The 17,452-nt window shown below is 35.7% G+C and overlaps 1 protein-coding gene across 1 annotated transcript; it reads right to left on the reverse strand.

The window, feature by feature from the left end:
• Nucleotides 1–1,026: 1,026 nt before the first annotated feature.
• On the reverse strand, nt 1,027–1,610 carry LOC131158595 (transcription factor BHLH089-like). The gene is made up of 3 exons (XM_058113462.1): nt 1,368–1,610; nt 1,204–1,269; nt 1,027–1,083 (listed from the first exon to the last, which is right to left on the reverse strand). The coding sequence occupies exons 1-3, from the start codon at nt 1,608–1,610 to the stop codon at nt 1,027–1,029; spliced, it is 366 nt and encodes a 121-aa protein (XP_057969445.1).
• Between the last annotated feature and the right edge of the window lie 15,842 nt (nt 1,611–17,452).

A 17,452-nucleotide genomic window follows, 5' to 3' on the forward strand; every position in this document is an offset into this window, starting at 1 on the left:
TGCCTTGCATGTGACTCCAAATTATTCATTTTTATGATATGCCCTAATCTAATCTAATCTCATCTCATCTCATCTCACCAACAAGTAGTTTTCTTTCTTAAGTATTTGGGAATTTAATTAGCAGGCGGTGGGGGATAATTGGATCTCAAATTCCATAGATTGTGCCAATGAATTGAAATGACCCCCTATTCTATTCTATTCTATTCTATTCTATTTTATTCTATTCCTTCCTGCCTTTCTAACCACAGAAAGTGTGCTGGAAGATGTTCTTCCATTTTAATGGTGGGGCTCATCTTTGTCCATTCAACAGATCATGCACTGTACCCTTATCTTTTTCCCTCTGTTTTCTTTTTGCAGTACTGAAGGTGAAGGCTGCCTTCTGGAGTTTTTTCCCATTTTATTATTATTTTATAATAAAATATTTAAAAATACTTTGTTTGGGAAAAATTTTCCCGTTTTAATACATAATCTCGCAGGATGGTTCTGCAAGATTTAAACGGATAAGGACATTGGTGGGGTGGCACGTAGCAACCAAATCTTGCAGGACCATCCTGCGAGATTTAAATGGATGGGACACTTGTGTGTTGGCAAGCAAATCTCGCAGGTCCATCCTGGGAGATTTGCATGGGCGTGTTTTTGCAGGGAGCGGTCACGAGGGTGGTGCCGTTGTTGATAGTGTGGAGTTTGGGGCGTCGAAGTAATCGAGGAGGACATAGAGGCTGAGCATGATTTTTATGACCGCAAGGGAACATTGCTGGCCGGTAATGTTGGGCATGGGGGCATTGTTGAGGGCGAGGACGATGATGGGGACAAAAAAAATTTTCAGGAGCTTTGATTGTCAATCTACTTCGGAGAATGCAGAGGAACAATGGCAAGTGGAAACATTTCTCTGCAATGGCTCTCTGTTCCACCTCCGACGGCGTCTTCGGGCTCCCTCCGGCTCCCATAATACAGTATTTTACAAATTGTTTTTTGTCCCCTTTAATCTTGTACATCCACAGTCTCCCTTTCTCTCTGTGTTTTCTGCTAAGTGGTGGTTGCAGCAGTGACGATGATGGTAGCGGTAGGTGCTTTCCCGGTGACCTGCAAAGGAAAAATCCAGGCTAATTTGGTGAAATGCAGCATGCTCACCTTTTAATCTCCCCATTGTCAAATTCAACATAGCATTTTTTTTTTTTCTCTTTTTCCCCCAACTTCCCATACCTTATTGCAACCTAGTACTAGATCTTGTAGAAGTTTCATTCTTTCGCTAATCTTTTCCCTATGAACCTGCGGTAATTAATGACAAGATGAAAATGTTAAGGCTAATAATGCAAGTTGGAGTTGCAGCAATATGATAATTCAGAGTGTAACTTCATAGTTCTTACTCTTTCTACAAGACTATGGCTATCAGTAGCTTGACCCCTTCTCGCTCTAACATGAATGTAGTCTTTTGGGGGCTCGGGAGGCTTGGGAACAGGCTTGGCTTGCTTCTGATCCCATTCCTCTGCAGCAGAAGTGCATCCCTTCTTTGTTTCTTCCCCTGTTTTAACCGTTCCACTTTCATTTCCTTCGGTATTTTCAGCCCTCCTGCATCGTTTTGCATTTGCATCCTCGCTGGGTGGCTCCATCCAAGTCACTGCTCTTTATCAAAACACGCCCATGCAAATCTCGCAGGATGGTCCTGCGAGATTTGCCCGCCCTCCATGCCACGCGTCAACTTCCCGTTGGTTGCTCTTGTTAGCCTAACAAGGCTTAAAATCTTGTTATCTTATTTTGATGCTAACAAACAAGTGAAATTTAATGTAATTGTGTGAGTAATGATATTTCAGGATTCATATATGTGAAAGTAAGGTCAAAGTGCCCACAAGGATCAAATATGATGGAAGCAAGGTCAAAGTGCTCACAAGGATCAAATGAAGCTTAAATGAGCCAAGACATGAATTACTTGTTGAAGAACATGAGGACATGAATAAGCTGTTGAAAGCCAAGGCATATTAAAGTCAAAAGATTCAAAGAAAGGAAAAGTAAGAAAGCTTAAAGAATATGGAAGTTTGAAGAAAAGATGGATTCAATCAAAGGACAAAGCATGAAGACTCAAAAACTTAGAATGTTAATATTTTAGAAGTCTCATGTAAGTGTTTTAATGTTTAAAATATCATTTGAAATATTTTGAAGCTCTTAGGTTAACTTCTTAGACCTAGATACTTTTTAAAATACCTGAATAATATTTTTATATGGTCAAAAATTATTTTAAGAAGGTTAAAATCATTTTTGGAATAAAGAGCCTCAAAAAGAATTTTTTTTCCCAAATGCTGTCAGTTTTTATACAGCCGCATTGAGGTGAATTTTTCTCTATCAAAAAATCATTATTTTAAATAGTGATAAACACTAAAGTTGTAGGATTTTCTCTTAGCTTTCGTTTAACACCAATATCACCTAATTTGCAGTTATATAGAAAAAGTTATAACTAAAACACTGAAACGAGGTCACTGCTGTCAGACATTTAAAAATTGTTCAACGGGCAAATTTTTAAAATTCGAATGTTTTAAATTATAGCTGTTTGAACCTTAAATATTCTAATAAATAGGGAAATTCTTTAAGGAAACTTTTGCAAGTTTGAAAGCCTATAAATACATGGTTTTGCAAAACAAATAAAAAAAACTAAGAATTGAAAATTCTGTTTTGAGAAGCTGAAAGTATTCTTGTTCTTCCTAAGTTCTCTTGCTCACTCATTGGAAAATTCTTTTGCTGAGAACTTTGAAGTGTTGATCCTTCTTCCTTTGAATTCCTACTGCTAATCCTCTTCTAAGAAGGATACTGGTGAATTCTACACTTGAGCTTCATTCTATTTCCTATTGATATTTTACATTTAAGTATATAGTGCTGAAATTGTACTAACTTGCTCTTTGAGAGAGTATACTTGTACGTAGATTTTATCTTATGTTTCTTGTAGTTCATTGACGTTCCAAGGTGTTTGGATCGTTGGCTAAGCAAGGGGATATTGCTTAGAGAGGCAGACTCTAGCCTATGTAAAGAGTGACCGAACGAGGGAATATCGTTTGGAGAAGGCAGGCTCTAGCCTTAACCAAGGAGTGTTGTAATCGGTTTTGTTCCACCCGTCAACGGAACAGGTTTAGTGAATCCTTTGGTGGTTTGCCAAAGGTGAGGACGTAGGCTGGGTATAAGCCGAACCTCGTAAAAATCTCCGTCTCACTCTCTTTTTCCCTATTCTTTATTTTCAGTTCATATACAACTGCGTGGATGATTTAAATATCTAAATTATATATGCTATGCATATTTGGAAATTAAGTAAACTTAAAATTCAATTTTGATTTGGGTTGCGGAAACCGAAAGGGAGTACGTTGGTTACACCATATCTTGCGGAAACCATACGGGAGTACGTTACTTGGTTAACACCCCAAAGATAAATTTACCAAGAGTTTATTTGAATTCTAAATATTTGGAAAGAGTGATTGGATTTATTTATACAGGGCTTTACTTCAGTAAGCATAAATTATAATTCATAATCACAGGGCTTATATAAACAAATAAACTATCTCAAGATCTTATATTACCAAATTGCTGAATACTTTATATCTTGGTTTGGTTGTTTGTTGTTTAACTTGTACTTGGCAAATAAATTGATTGTTTGCTTTGAAGATTGTGTTTAATTGATTGGATAAAAGAACTAGGTTCTTGATTGATTAAGGAATTAAAAAATAAGTCAAGAATTGGTTAAAATAAATAAAAGAAGTTTAAGGTATTTTAAAAGGAATTAAAAGAAACTTTTAGAATCCAATTCACTCCCCCTCTTGGGAAGCTATTCCTAATTTCAGCTCTCTTTAAATCTCGCAGCTTGATTTGGTTCTCTCCTTGCCACGCGTCGTCTTTCTAGCGGCCCATCAGTTTAAATCTCACAGCTTGATGCTGCGAGATTACGTGAGCATTAGTTTGGGAAAATTTTTGCCAATCAGAGTATTATTTAATATTTTATTTATTTTTAATAATAAAATGGGAAAAAACTCCTGCCTTCAGCCCCTCACAAGAGTCCTAATTATAAGCACTGGGTGTCCGTGGGAGGTGCGCCAACCAATTGCCACCCATGGCTGAAACACACTCACTCATCTTTGACTTCATAAAATATTAGATATACCAAAATTATTTACCTTCTACAGCAGTTTCCCAAGATCAAATTTGTTTCATTCACAGTGAAAGTTACATTTATTTCATCACATGTGTGTATTTATTTCATCAGTGACTATAATGTTTGCGCTTTTAAGAGGGACTTTTGATTATTTATATTGAGTCTTAGGTCTTTAATTAATCTACATAATCATTAGGTGTTGCATCATTTTGAATGTTCATTTGTATAACTTTATTAGTAAGAAATATGTCAGCCAGTTTTATTTATCATGTGTTATTAAAGTGAATAGGAAAACAGTTTTTTAATTTAGCTTTTTTCATACATAATTGATTTCTTCTAAATCCTAGGATAGTGTAATAATATTTAATGTATAAATTTTTTACTTCCAAAAATTAATACATCAAAATTTTAAACTTTTAAGTATTTCACTTATAAAACAGAATGCAAAGGTAGCAGAAAGAATTTGACAAAGTTTTGGATTGTGTTTCTTAATGGGTTACCTCTAATTTATCTTTTATTGGCACCTATTACGGGTTCGATTAATTCACCTTGATTTATAACGAGGTAAAGGCCTGAAGGGTCCCAGTCACTTGAGTTTTCGCGTTTAAAAAATATTATTTTTAAATAAAAGTATTAATAACAAATAGTGACAAATCTATACATGTGCTAGATATACAAAAATATATTTAACAGTAGAAAAGACAAAAAATGCAATATTTATAAATATAGAGAATGCTAATATTAATATATATATATATATATATATATATATATATATATATTCATATTCACATTTAAAGGGAGTTTGTCTTCTTTAGCAGCTTTCAAAATATTGTCAGATCTTTTATATATATATAACAATATAAATGAATGGTTACAACCTTCCATAAAAAAGAAAAAGAAAAGATCTAACAATATTTTGAAAGCTACTAAAGAAGACAAACTCACTTTAAATGTGAATATATATATATATATATATATATATATATATATATATATATATTATGGTATGAATTAGTTTGAAGGCAATGAATTGTATATGAAATCAAGGCCTGATTCAAGTTAAAAGTAGTTAAATGACAATGAAAACAAAAAAATATCAAATCAAATTAGATAATTAATATAGTAGATTGGTTTATGTTTTTAAATGTCTAATAAATCAATTATAATATATATATATAATATATAAAATTAGAAAGAAAATGAGGCTAATATATGAGTTTTGAAGAGATTGTTCGAGTTCATTTCGAGTTTTATTTTATTTTAATTAAAATTATTTAAAAACAGTTCGGATGGAGCTTTATTTTCCAAATTGATCTACTCAAATACATGCTTGTGTTGAATGCCAACTGCATGGCTGATGCAGTACATTGTGAATTACATGCTGGTAGTGGATTTAGGTTCTCGCATACTAAAACTTACTAGTATCTGCATGATGCGTATTATTGTGATTTATTTGCTTGAATCTATCAAGTTTTAGTGCAGGAATTTTTTGGAAAATGTCCAATTTATAGACGGCATGCTGCCAAAATTTCGCTAAAGTTTTTCCATAATAAAACTATATACAAAGAAATGTATGCATGATCAGTTAAAACTTAAAGTCATTTTAACTTGCGCCTCTCGCGTATTGAAATTCGTAAGAAAAGATGCGATCTTAGGCTTATCATTGAAAATCTAAAACACTTGGCTAAGAACAACAATCTTAAGTGTATAGTGAAAGGTCAAGAACTAAATGTCATATGAAGTAAAATGCCAAATTAATTACTGTCATTTCATGTATTCATTGAAGCTTAGACCCGTTCAAGAACATTTACTATACATTCATACCTAATCATACATGTGAGACAAATCAATTGTTATAATTCAATTAATTATTAGTCATACTATGTTGACTAATAATCAATTGAACATGTTAATTATTTGTTACACTTGCGATTAGTAATGTTTGTATTTCAACCATTCTTGGATTGTCCAATGTGGACAGTTCAAAAAGTTGTATTTACATTGTTGTCATTGTTCACACTTTGTCAATTGTCATTATATATTTCGAGCGCGTCTCTACTTGTGTTCTCTGGGTGTATAGTGGGTGTCGTGACAATTTGTTGGTGATGAAAAACTAGCAACATGTTTACTTCCCCCATCTTGTGTACTTAGAGAGCCATACGGAGATGCTGCCAAAATTTATAATGAATATGATGAAGGAATTTGAGCGATTGATCACAAGTAAATGCAACATTCCTGAATGGGATAGGATCCATACCCTTTAAAGTATGATGGTTGATTATAGGATTCACGATGCATGCGTTATAAACATTATGAGAATGTAATGAACACCATTTACTTAAACATTTTATAGGGTAATTAATGAACATGGATAAGAGTTGGATGAACGCTCGGGGTAGGTTTTTTCCAGAATACATAAAAGGGGTACATGATTTCATAGAGTTCGTGCGTCCTCATGCAGACAAAGCCAGTAGAATAAGGTGTCCTTGCAAGAAATGCCAGAACATAACATTCAAACACATTGATTTGGTCTATTCACATTTATTAGACTTTGGAATGGAGAAAAGGTACACAACATGGGTGTTCCATGATGAAGATTACGCAATTCAGAGTGATGATGATAATGATGAAGATGAGGGGGCAAATATAGTAGGTGGTGATACATGTTTGGAAGGGGTAATTGAAATGTTAGGTGACTTGCAAAGGGGGATTGCAATGGACATGGACGATATTAGTTTGTCGCGTACTGGTGATGAATCTACTTCAGTAGGTACCATACCTTACGATGCTAGTACGTTGAATCGACTTAGTAAACCATTTGCTAATCTCATGAGGGATGCACGGTTGCCCCTATATCCAAACTGTAAAAAGTTCTCAAAATTAGAGTTTTTGATAAAGTTGCTTCATGCAAGGACAATGCATGGGTTATCTTAGAGCACATTCAACATGCATTTAAGCCTTATTAAGACGGCACTGTCTAATGGTGAAACACTTCCGAAGTCTTTTTATGAGGCGAAGACATACATGTGTGAATTGGGTCTCAGTTACATACATGCGTGTAGGTATAATTGTGCACTCTTTTATGGTGAACATGAAAATGCGAACGAGTGCCCAGAATGTGGTGAACCGAGGTATACAACTAATTAGAAGAAGGGTAAAAAGATCCCCAAAAAGGTTTTGCGATATTGTCCATTAATCCCGCGACTACAACGATTGTATATGTGCAAAAAAAACTGCTACTGATATGAGATAGCATCAAGAGAAACGTCTTCAAGATGTAAATACCCTTAGCCATCCAGTGGACTCCGAAGCTTGGGCCACTTTTGATAAAATGCATCCGTGGTTTGCTAGTGATCCTCGCAACATCATACTTGGCCTTGCTTTAGATAGGTTCAATCCTTTCGCTAACATGAACAACCCATATAGCATGTGGCCAGTTATGATGATGTCATACAATATGCCACTGTGGCTGAAAGAACCGTTCATTTATATGTTTCTGCTTATTCTTGGATCAAGGGCACCTAGTAATGATATTGATGTTTACCTGCGTTCGTTAATTGACGAGTTGAAAGAACTATGGGAAAAAAAAGTGGAGACATTCAATGTGGAAATCAAGACAACATTTCGGATCCATGCTGCAGTCTTGTGGACAATTAATGATTTCTCCGCTTACAGCAACCTGTCAGGTTGGAGGACAAAAGATTACTTAGCATGCCCAGTATGTAATAAGGATGCTGGGTCTTTATCCTTGAAGCATGGCCACAAGTTATGCTTTATGTGTCATCGTCATTTTCTATGAACTGGACATCCTTGGAGGACTCATGGCGTCAAAAGCTTCAATGGAAAACCTGAACGAAGGTCGCAACCAAAGCAACTAAGTGGGGAAGAGATATTAAACCAGCTAAGGTTGATTGGAGAAGTGAAATTTGGGAAACCACCAACTAGTAGAAAAAGAAAACGCGCTGAGTAGGAGTTGAATTGGACAAAGAGAAGCGTCTTCTTCGAGTTGCCATACTGGAAAGATCTTCCACTACGCCACAACTTGGATGTCATGCACATCGAAAAGAACATTTGTGAGAATGTCATTGGTACATTGTTGGATATAAATGGGAAGACAAAGGATATCGCAAATGCTCGTCGAGATATGGAAGATATGGGAATACGGCCTGAGTTGCTCCTGTTTTGAAATCAGTGAATTTCCCTGATGGATATGCATCGAACATAGCTCCATGCATAAACACGAAGGAAGGGAAGATGCTAGGAATGAAAAGTCATGACTGTCACGTCCTTCTACAATGGGTTCTACCCTTTTTCCTTCGTGGACACTTGATTGAATATGTTCGCTCGGTGCTGATTGAGCTGGGGATCTTTTTTCGACAATTGTGCTCCAAAAAATTGAGTGTAAACGTACTTGAACGGCTAGAGGATGACATCATGATCATACTATCCAAGCTGGAGAAAATATTTTCGCCAACATTCTTCGATGTGATGGTCCACCTAACCGTCCATTTACCAAGAGAGGCCATAATTGGAGGACCGATTCAATATCGTTGGATGTATCCCATTGAGAGGTAAATTATGAAATCCTTGTATAATGGTTGCGTGATTTCCTTCTTCTTTTTTTGTGTCTACAAGTCTATAATGCTATGTAAAATGCACAGGTTCTTGTCCACTTTGAAGGGGTATGTGGGCAATAAGGCACGGCCAGAAGGTTTAATCATTGAGACATACATTGATAGTGAATGTCTAGCATTTTGCTCAATGTGTCTACATGATATTGAAACAGGTTCACTCGTGAGGAGCGAAATGCAGATGTTCATGCTATTATTGTTGAAGAAGAAGAACCAAGGAGCTCTATATTTAGAGAAAATGTTCGGCCTCTCGGTGCACGAGTTTACGATTTCATTGATATGGACAACCTAAAAAAGGCTTATTTTTACGTCCTCAATAATTGTCATGAAACTGTTCCATATATCGAGTACGTGATTCAAAACTCCTTACCTTGCATTGTATTTACATATGCATATTTATATACTTAGGTGACATTAACATGTACTACTATTGCATATAGCGAACATAAAGCTGAACTTCTGGCCCAAAATGAACGGAATGTTGACGAAAGACATAAGAAGGAATTTATCAATTGGTTTGGGAATCGTAAAAGTAACAAATACTACTTAAGTGAGAAGCAATGTATGTTTTCACTATTGACGATTTATTCTTCTAAACTCATGTTTATTTAATAGATGAAAGTCATGTATTACAATAAAGAACCAAAGACAAGTAAAGATTTGTACGCATTGGCATGTGGCCCCGATTAACGAGTTAACAGCTACAATGGTTGCATTGTCAACGGGTTACAATTTTATACAAAGTCCCTCGAACTGCATAGAAGAACCCAAAATTGTGGGGTTGCGGTGCTAGGCACAGAAGGAGATGAAGAAATTGACTACTTTGGTGTGTTTGATGACATTATAGAGCTTAGCTATGGAGCCAACAGACTCGTCCACCTGTTCAAGTGTACTTGGTGGGACATTGGCAATAAAAAGACTGGGATAAACACAGATGTCTACTTTACCAGTGTCAATTTTAGAAAGACATGGTATCAAAATAACCTTTTTGTGTGGCAAAACAAGTGTTTTACCTTAAAGACACCAAATTGAAGGGTGAATAGCAAGTGGCCCAAAAGATTCCTCCCCGAAGTTTGTATGCTGTTACAGAAGTTACAGATAGGGAGAATAGTGCCAGTGAGGCTGCATTCCAAGAAGATGAGTCATCTGTCAATGCAGCAGTGCAATTTTCTTTCAATGTTGTTGAAGAAGGAGTCGATCATTTACCATTGAATAGGGATGGTGCCACGGCAGAACATGTAGGGACGACTAACTTTACAATTGAACCTTCTGTAGACGTTCACTTCATCGACGATGAGGAAACTGATGGGGAAAGTGAAACAAGGGTCGAGTATTGTAATGAAGAGGAAGTCACTTTAGAAAGTGAGGATGATACCGATATTGAGGACGTATAAGGGGGGTAAGCATGTTATGTTTGTCACTATGTATCTGACATGTGTAAATAACTAAAAATATATTCATACTTTTTATATTTACTTGTCTAATAATTTGCAGAAATGGCACTAGGAAGTCGAAGTGGTCGACTTCCTTCCAAGCACTCAACTACATCACATGAGGATGATTGACATCCTTGAGATCGGCGGAGGCCATCGGTCTTAATGCGGCGGCACCATTGTCTGAGCCATCAGCACCTTGGCCAAACATGGATGTGACTGATACGCAGGTTGAGTTGCCGACCATGATGAGCAGTGTTTTTAAGGATATGATTAATTTATTTACATTTCAACTATTGATGTTAGTTATTCATGTGTATGATTATAATGTTGTTCTTAATTTAACTCTGCTTTCAGCATCTACATCCACGGTGAGGTCAAGGCATGGTGCAGTGAAGAACATGTCATTGAAGAAGCACCTAGAGAGGACTAAGCAACGGATTCATATTGACATTCCTCCAAGCTACACCACCCTGCTTAATGATTGGTGCACCTTGTGGACTTGGGAGCTCGGCATTATATGCCGATAGTATGCTCTAGTCACGGCCTTCAGTTGGCCGCAGGAGACTCAGGAGCAACGCATGGCTCTTTACATGTGCATTTTGGTAAGTAATCTAGAACCTTTTTTTCTTATTTTTTTTTTAACTTTTAATATACTAGCCAAATAACAACTGTCTAACATTCTACTTGTATTACCTATGCAGGAAGAGTTCGATATGGACATCCTCGAGGCTGACCATGTGAAGAGGGCGGTGGACGTCCAATTGTGCAGTAAATTTAAGAGCTATTGCTCAAAAATGTGCGAGCATTTTCGGGTGATAGGAGATCAAGCAGAAGCGCGGCCATACGATAAGATATCCCAAGAGGATTAGGAGGTGGTGTGTCGCCATTTCCATGACCCACACTATCAGGTGATGTATTTGTATTATAATCACTAATTTTTCACATTGATGTCGCTAATAAATCGTCATTACAACTTCCTTGTAGGCCATATATGAAACAAATGCTGTGAACCACAGCAAATTCCCTACGACGCATTGCGGTGGGTCAAGGTTATTCATAAATCATTGACGGGTAATTACTATATATAAAACTATTTGACCATTACATGACTTAATACTAATGGTGTCTTATATGATAATGTAGCGTGATCCCAAGACTAGCACAGAGGAGCCACTGCCGGATCTTTATCAGAGAACACACCAACGGCGATCGAGAGAGTGGTACGAGGGTGCGCAGGGCAAACATGTAAGTGAAACAAAATATTTAATTTATTACTTGATTCAAAACATCAAAGTTGTATTCTTACTTATTCATTTTTATCATTTTCATGACTGAAATTAGGCACGGATGGTCAAACTGAGGGATGCACCTGTTTCAGAGGGGAGTCAGAAAATGAGAGATTTCCAGATAACTTCCTAGGTGCTTGGGGAACGAGCGAGGGGCTAGGTGAAAGGTCTTGGAAGTGGATACATCGCCCCAACAACATCATCATCCACGGGTGCGGCGGCTCGTGCAGACATGGAACGAGAGCGCCAAGATGCCGAGTCTCGTGCGGAGGAGATGGCTCGACGGATGCAGATGGTGGAAATGGAGAACTAGCAATTGAAAGACACGGTGTCCACCTTTCAAGCCCAGCTGCAAGACATGATGAATAGGCAAGTGCAGCTCAAGCAAATGATGTGTCAATCTCGACCAGATGATGCAGGTGGCTCCTCTCATTAGAAGGTATGTATGGTACTTATGGCTTAACAGAGTATTTGTGCAAAACTATTTTATGATTTTGTTTGTTTTATATATAGCAATATATGCATGTAATTTGGAATCAAATTTTGAAACTTGTACTGAATCTTTAAGACTTAATTCTTGATTCCCAAAATTGGGATTTCAATTCACATTTTGAATCTCGAGTTGATAATGATAAAAATAAATAAACTTGATGCTAGGTGCCATAATACCCATCTAATATACATTCCAATACAAGCCAATTTAAGAGTCAACTTGTAAACTAAATGCAGCACATGGTAAGAGAATAAGGCCAACAGTGTCTTTGACTAATATGATACAGATAACTGAATATGAGCTACAAATGATAACAAGCGCATTTATCCTTATATGATAAGCATATTGGCACTTGAACTCTTCAGTATGAATAGTGCCACTTAGCAATTTTCAAATTTTGAATCAATTTTGGATGTTTTTGCATTGTTTGCAGCAGAGTTTGGGAGTTATAGTTTTCAAAATCACAGGAAAGATATAGAATTATAGCCAAAAGGGATGGAAGTAATTTATCCAAAATAGATACATGTATAAATATGGTTTTAAATTTCAGCAAGTCAAAATTTCTACTACAGTTTCCGGTTTTCACCATCATCAAACAAAAAAGGTCATATCTGTCTTACAAAATTGCCTTCCAGATGTCCACAGATCATTTAAATTTTATCAAAATCTTGAAGCATTAGTAAAAATTATCAAAATTTCAATCACAATTTTGAATATGAGACAATATTTCATAAAAATGGGAATTTTGAGTAGAAATGCTCTCTGACGTTAAAACTCAATGTAGTAAATGTCATGTTTGATATCTTCCAATTATATAGAAGCTTCAATAATGTATATGTAAATTTAACATATTCAAAGAATTTCATTGAAAATGATAGCTTGAATTAGATGAAATTTTGCAATGTTTCAAAAAAATAAACTTGATTTTACAAGATTCCATGTCTCAAAAAAGCATTGAGACTTTTGACAATAAATAAATGCCAGCTTTAGGTTTTGGGTTCTTTGAAATTGCTTTACTCATCGAACAGCTTGCCCATATTGAATTACAATTTCACCAATTCAATGACATGATGCATATATTTTCAATTCAAGTTTATAATTTTTTTTCATCGAATAATATTATTTTTTGATCTTTGTTGTTTTAGAAAGCTCCATCAATGTTGCACTTTTTGGATGCATCATCTTTGTGAAAGCATCCTCCTTGTGGATGTGCCTATGCATCCTCTCTGCGGATTCAACCTCCTTTTGGATGCATCCTCCTTGTGGATGCATGCATCTTCGTTTTGGATGCGGCTTCGTTTTGAATGCGTCTTCGTTTTGGATGTGTCCTCCTTCTAAATGCATCATCCTTATGGATTCATCCTGCTTTTGGATGTTGTTATCTCTAATTATTTGATATGGTTGCATAATGCATACATGTTTTTTTTTTTAATTGTTATCATAATTGTATATCTTGTTTAGTTGGGAAATTTTCATATGATAAATATTCATCTTGTACGGATGATAGCTTTACTTGTTGGCATTTCTACATTAAGCGGTGGTTAGGAAAGCTGGAATTTGGCACTTGTTTGAGATAAAAATGTGCACTTAGTTGGGATAACACTGCTATATTCGGAAAGAAAAAGTGTAAATGATTGTTATTTGAATGTTATGTGATGGTCACTTTAGATGAATAAATTGCATAAAATTAAGAGTGTGTTCATGCATATTGTTTTGAATAAAGAATGTGTTCGTGCACCTTATGATCATGCATACATGTAAGACAACATGTGTTAAGTATTTAAATCCTTATTTGAATAAGGATGTGTACTGAGCTTTTGGTTCCTCATTCATGTCCACATGCCTAGATTAATAACAATACTACACTGAACTCAATGCTATCCACTATTTTCTACTATTTAAATTCCTAATTTGATGGATATATTATATATTGTGATTTGTTGATTGCTACCTAATTGCATGCTAGTCTAGAATGCCTCTTACATGGCGGATGCAATTGATGTTTATTGCATGTTGGTAGTGGAAATAGGTTCTCATGTGTCTTGAACTGAATTATAAATGACTTATTTGAACCTATCAGGTACAAGTTGTATGGGAAAATGTCCAATTTACGGACGGTATGCTGCCGAAATTTCGTTAAAATTTTTCCAAAATAAAACCATGTACAATGATAATTATGATAAAATGAATGTTAAAATATTTTTGAAAGGATGAGTGAAACTTAGGAATCATAAAAAAGGAGATAATGTAGGCTTAGTTCATTTAAAGAAGCATTCATTTATATATTTTTGGTCTAGTAAGCCTAAATCATTCATTGCCGAGTCTAAATCATTGAAAATATTAAAAACACTTGGCTAAGGATTTGAAAATTAGAAAAAGGCATAAGTTGAATATATACATAACTCAGAGGGAGCATCATTGTAGCGACCTGCTTAATTAAATGGGTTTTTTTTTTTTTTCCATACTATAATATTTTACATGTTCTGATACCATACTGGGGAAAAACTCAATCATAAACCTAAACAGCAAAAAGCATAAACTGAATAAACATGTCCATATCATACAATATCAATACCAGAGTGCTACCATGTTTTTCCCAAATATACACATATCTGTTTTCCCCAAAATTCCCGCAACTATACTGGGATGTACAAAAAAAAAAACACTCCCAAAAACATACCCACTCTCTAGCAGGGTACTACTGAAGTCCTTCTATTTGCAAGTCTGGTCTGCTCGCCTACCTGGATCACCTGAAAAATATATCAACACTGGGATGAGCCAACGCTCAGTAAGGAGAAATATGCTATTGCTAGTGTGTGGCAAATGAGCTTCTATATATCATGAAATCTATTTTCATATACACATGAATAACTGAGTACAAAAGTACAATACAAATAATAGAATACACCACCCATTTTTCCTATTGTTTAACATGACAGTATTATGATTATAATTCAAATACTCCTAAAGTACCTAAGTATAGTCCCTGTTACTGTAAATCCATATGTATGTAATAGTAACTGAAACTATTCCCTGTGGCTATCTATGTGTCATGACTTGCCCCCCCTCATGACAGGGTTGTGCGGCCTGTAAGCTGGATTTACCCTGGCTGGCCAACCAAGAATAAATCACTAAACTCTGTCAGTCGACCTATCCACCTCAACCCATATCTGGATGGGGAGCCTAACCTCTTCAAGGGCCTAGGTGGTCGACCTTACCACGTAATATCTGAATAGGTAGTTGCACTAAACAAATAACATAGTATCTGTAGCAACGGTACCGTGCTCTGGAGCTGCAAGTCCAACAGGGTCTGATATCATATAATATATTTCTAGATATATCTATATCTATTTGATTTGTCATGATTCTGAAGTACTGAAATGATCATGATGCTGCATAAACTGTAACTATAATTCATACGTAATACTGAGAACTGAATAATCATAATACTGAAGCTACATGATTATAATACTGAAATTCATGTAATCATGGTACTGAGATCCGTATAATCATGATACTAAAATCCATAAAATCATGGTACTAAAATTCGCATAATCATAATACTAAAATTCATAAAATTATGAAACTAAATTCGTAAAACATATCCCCGTACCATATACATATTCACAAGCCACACCATACTAAATACATAATTTTCATAATTAAATAAATTGTATCATATTTTAAGAAATGCCTAGCATAGCATATTTCCCTTACCTGACTACTGGAAAGCCCCTAGGGAATACAAGCCTAACACCCGCAGGGCCTCCTACAAAACACCCTGAAACCAACATATGCCAGAAAAAAATATCAGTATTCTTCCATCTATATCATTTCCTATAATTTCCAGAAAACCAAAAACTAGCTAAAAGGTCTTACCTTGAATTTGGGATGAAATCCAACTCTGTTTTCCCGACGATCCGTTCTGGAAGATATGCAGAGAACTCCACCAAGAGTGTCGTGGTAGCTTCGGATTGTTGATCCGGCGAATGGTGGGGCCGAAATCGAAGAGAGAAGGGAGAGGGAGACATAGAGAGAGAGAGAGAGAGAGAGAGAGAGAGAGAAGAGAGAGAGCTCGGTGAAAAATGATAAAAATCCAGGGTTTCCACTATTTATAGGGCCAGGTTCGTTGACGAGACACGTCACCTCGTTGACGAGCCCTTCATAAAATTCATCGACGAGACCCTGTGTTCGTCGACAAAATTCAGAGTAGTCCGAACCGTCTCTCGGTATTTTCTCGTCGACGAAGCCCTATGTTCGTCGACGAAATCCTTTATACCTTCGTCGACGAAACCCGGTGTTGGAAATTTTCTGAAATTTTTATTTCCCTCAAAATGCAATGTCGTCGATGAAGTCTACGGCCTCCTTCCGTTTCTGTATCCATTTTCTCTCCCTCTTATTATTATTAAAATGCTATTATTCTTCGGGTCACTACAATCATCTTCATAATTCTTTAAATTAAATGCTCTCATCATCTCATAACATTCATGTCCATATGCCTAGATGAATAACAATACTACACTGAACTCAATACCATCCACTGTTTATCTACTATTTATATTCCTAATTTAATGGATATATTATAAAAATTGTGATTTGTTGATTGCTACCTGATTGCATGCTAGTCTAAAATGCCTCATGTATGGCGGATGCAGTTGATGTACATTGCATGCTAGTAGTGGATATAAGTTCTCGTGTGCCTTGAACTGAACTATAAATGACTTATTTGAACCTATCAGGTACAGGTTTTATGGGAAAATGTCCAATTTATAGACGGCATGCTACCGAAATTTCGTTATAATTTTTTCAAAAAAAAAAATCATGTACAATGATAATTATGATAAAATGAATGTTAAAATATTTTTGAAAGGATGAGTGAAAGTTAGGAATCATAAGAAAGGAGACAATTTAGGCTTAGTTTATTTAAAGAAGCATTCATTTATATATTTTTGGTCCGGTAAGCCTAAATTATTTATTGCCGAGCCTAAATCATTGAAAATATTAAAAACACTTGGCTAATGATTTGAAAATTAGAAGAAAAAAAAAGGCATAAGTTGAATATATACATAACTCAGAGGGAGCATCATTTTCATAATTCTTTAAATTAAATGTTCTTATCATCTCATAACATTCATGTCCATATACCTAAATGAATAACAACACTACACTGAACTCAATACTATTCACTGTTCTCTACTATTTATATTCTTAATTTAATGGATAGATTATATATTGTGATTTGTTGATTACTACCTGATTGCATGGTAGTCTAGAATGTCTCCTATATGAGAGATGTAGTTGATGTGTATTGCATGCTGGTAGTGGATATAGGTTTTTGTGTGCGTTGAACTGAATTATAAATGACTTATTTGAACCTATCAGGTACAGGTTTTATGGGAAAATGTCCAATTTACAGACGGCATCTTGTCGAAATTTCGTTAAAATTTTTTCGAAAAAAAAAAAATCATGTACAATGA

This window comes from Malania oleifera, chromosome 6 (assembly GCF_029873635.1).
Source record: "Malania oleifera isolate guangnan ecotype guangnan chromosome 6, ASM2987363v1, whole genome shotgun sequence".
Lineage (NCBI taxonomy): Eukaryota > Viridiplantae > Streptophyta > Magnoliopsida > Santalales > Ximeniaceae > Malania > Malania oleifera.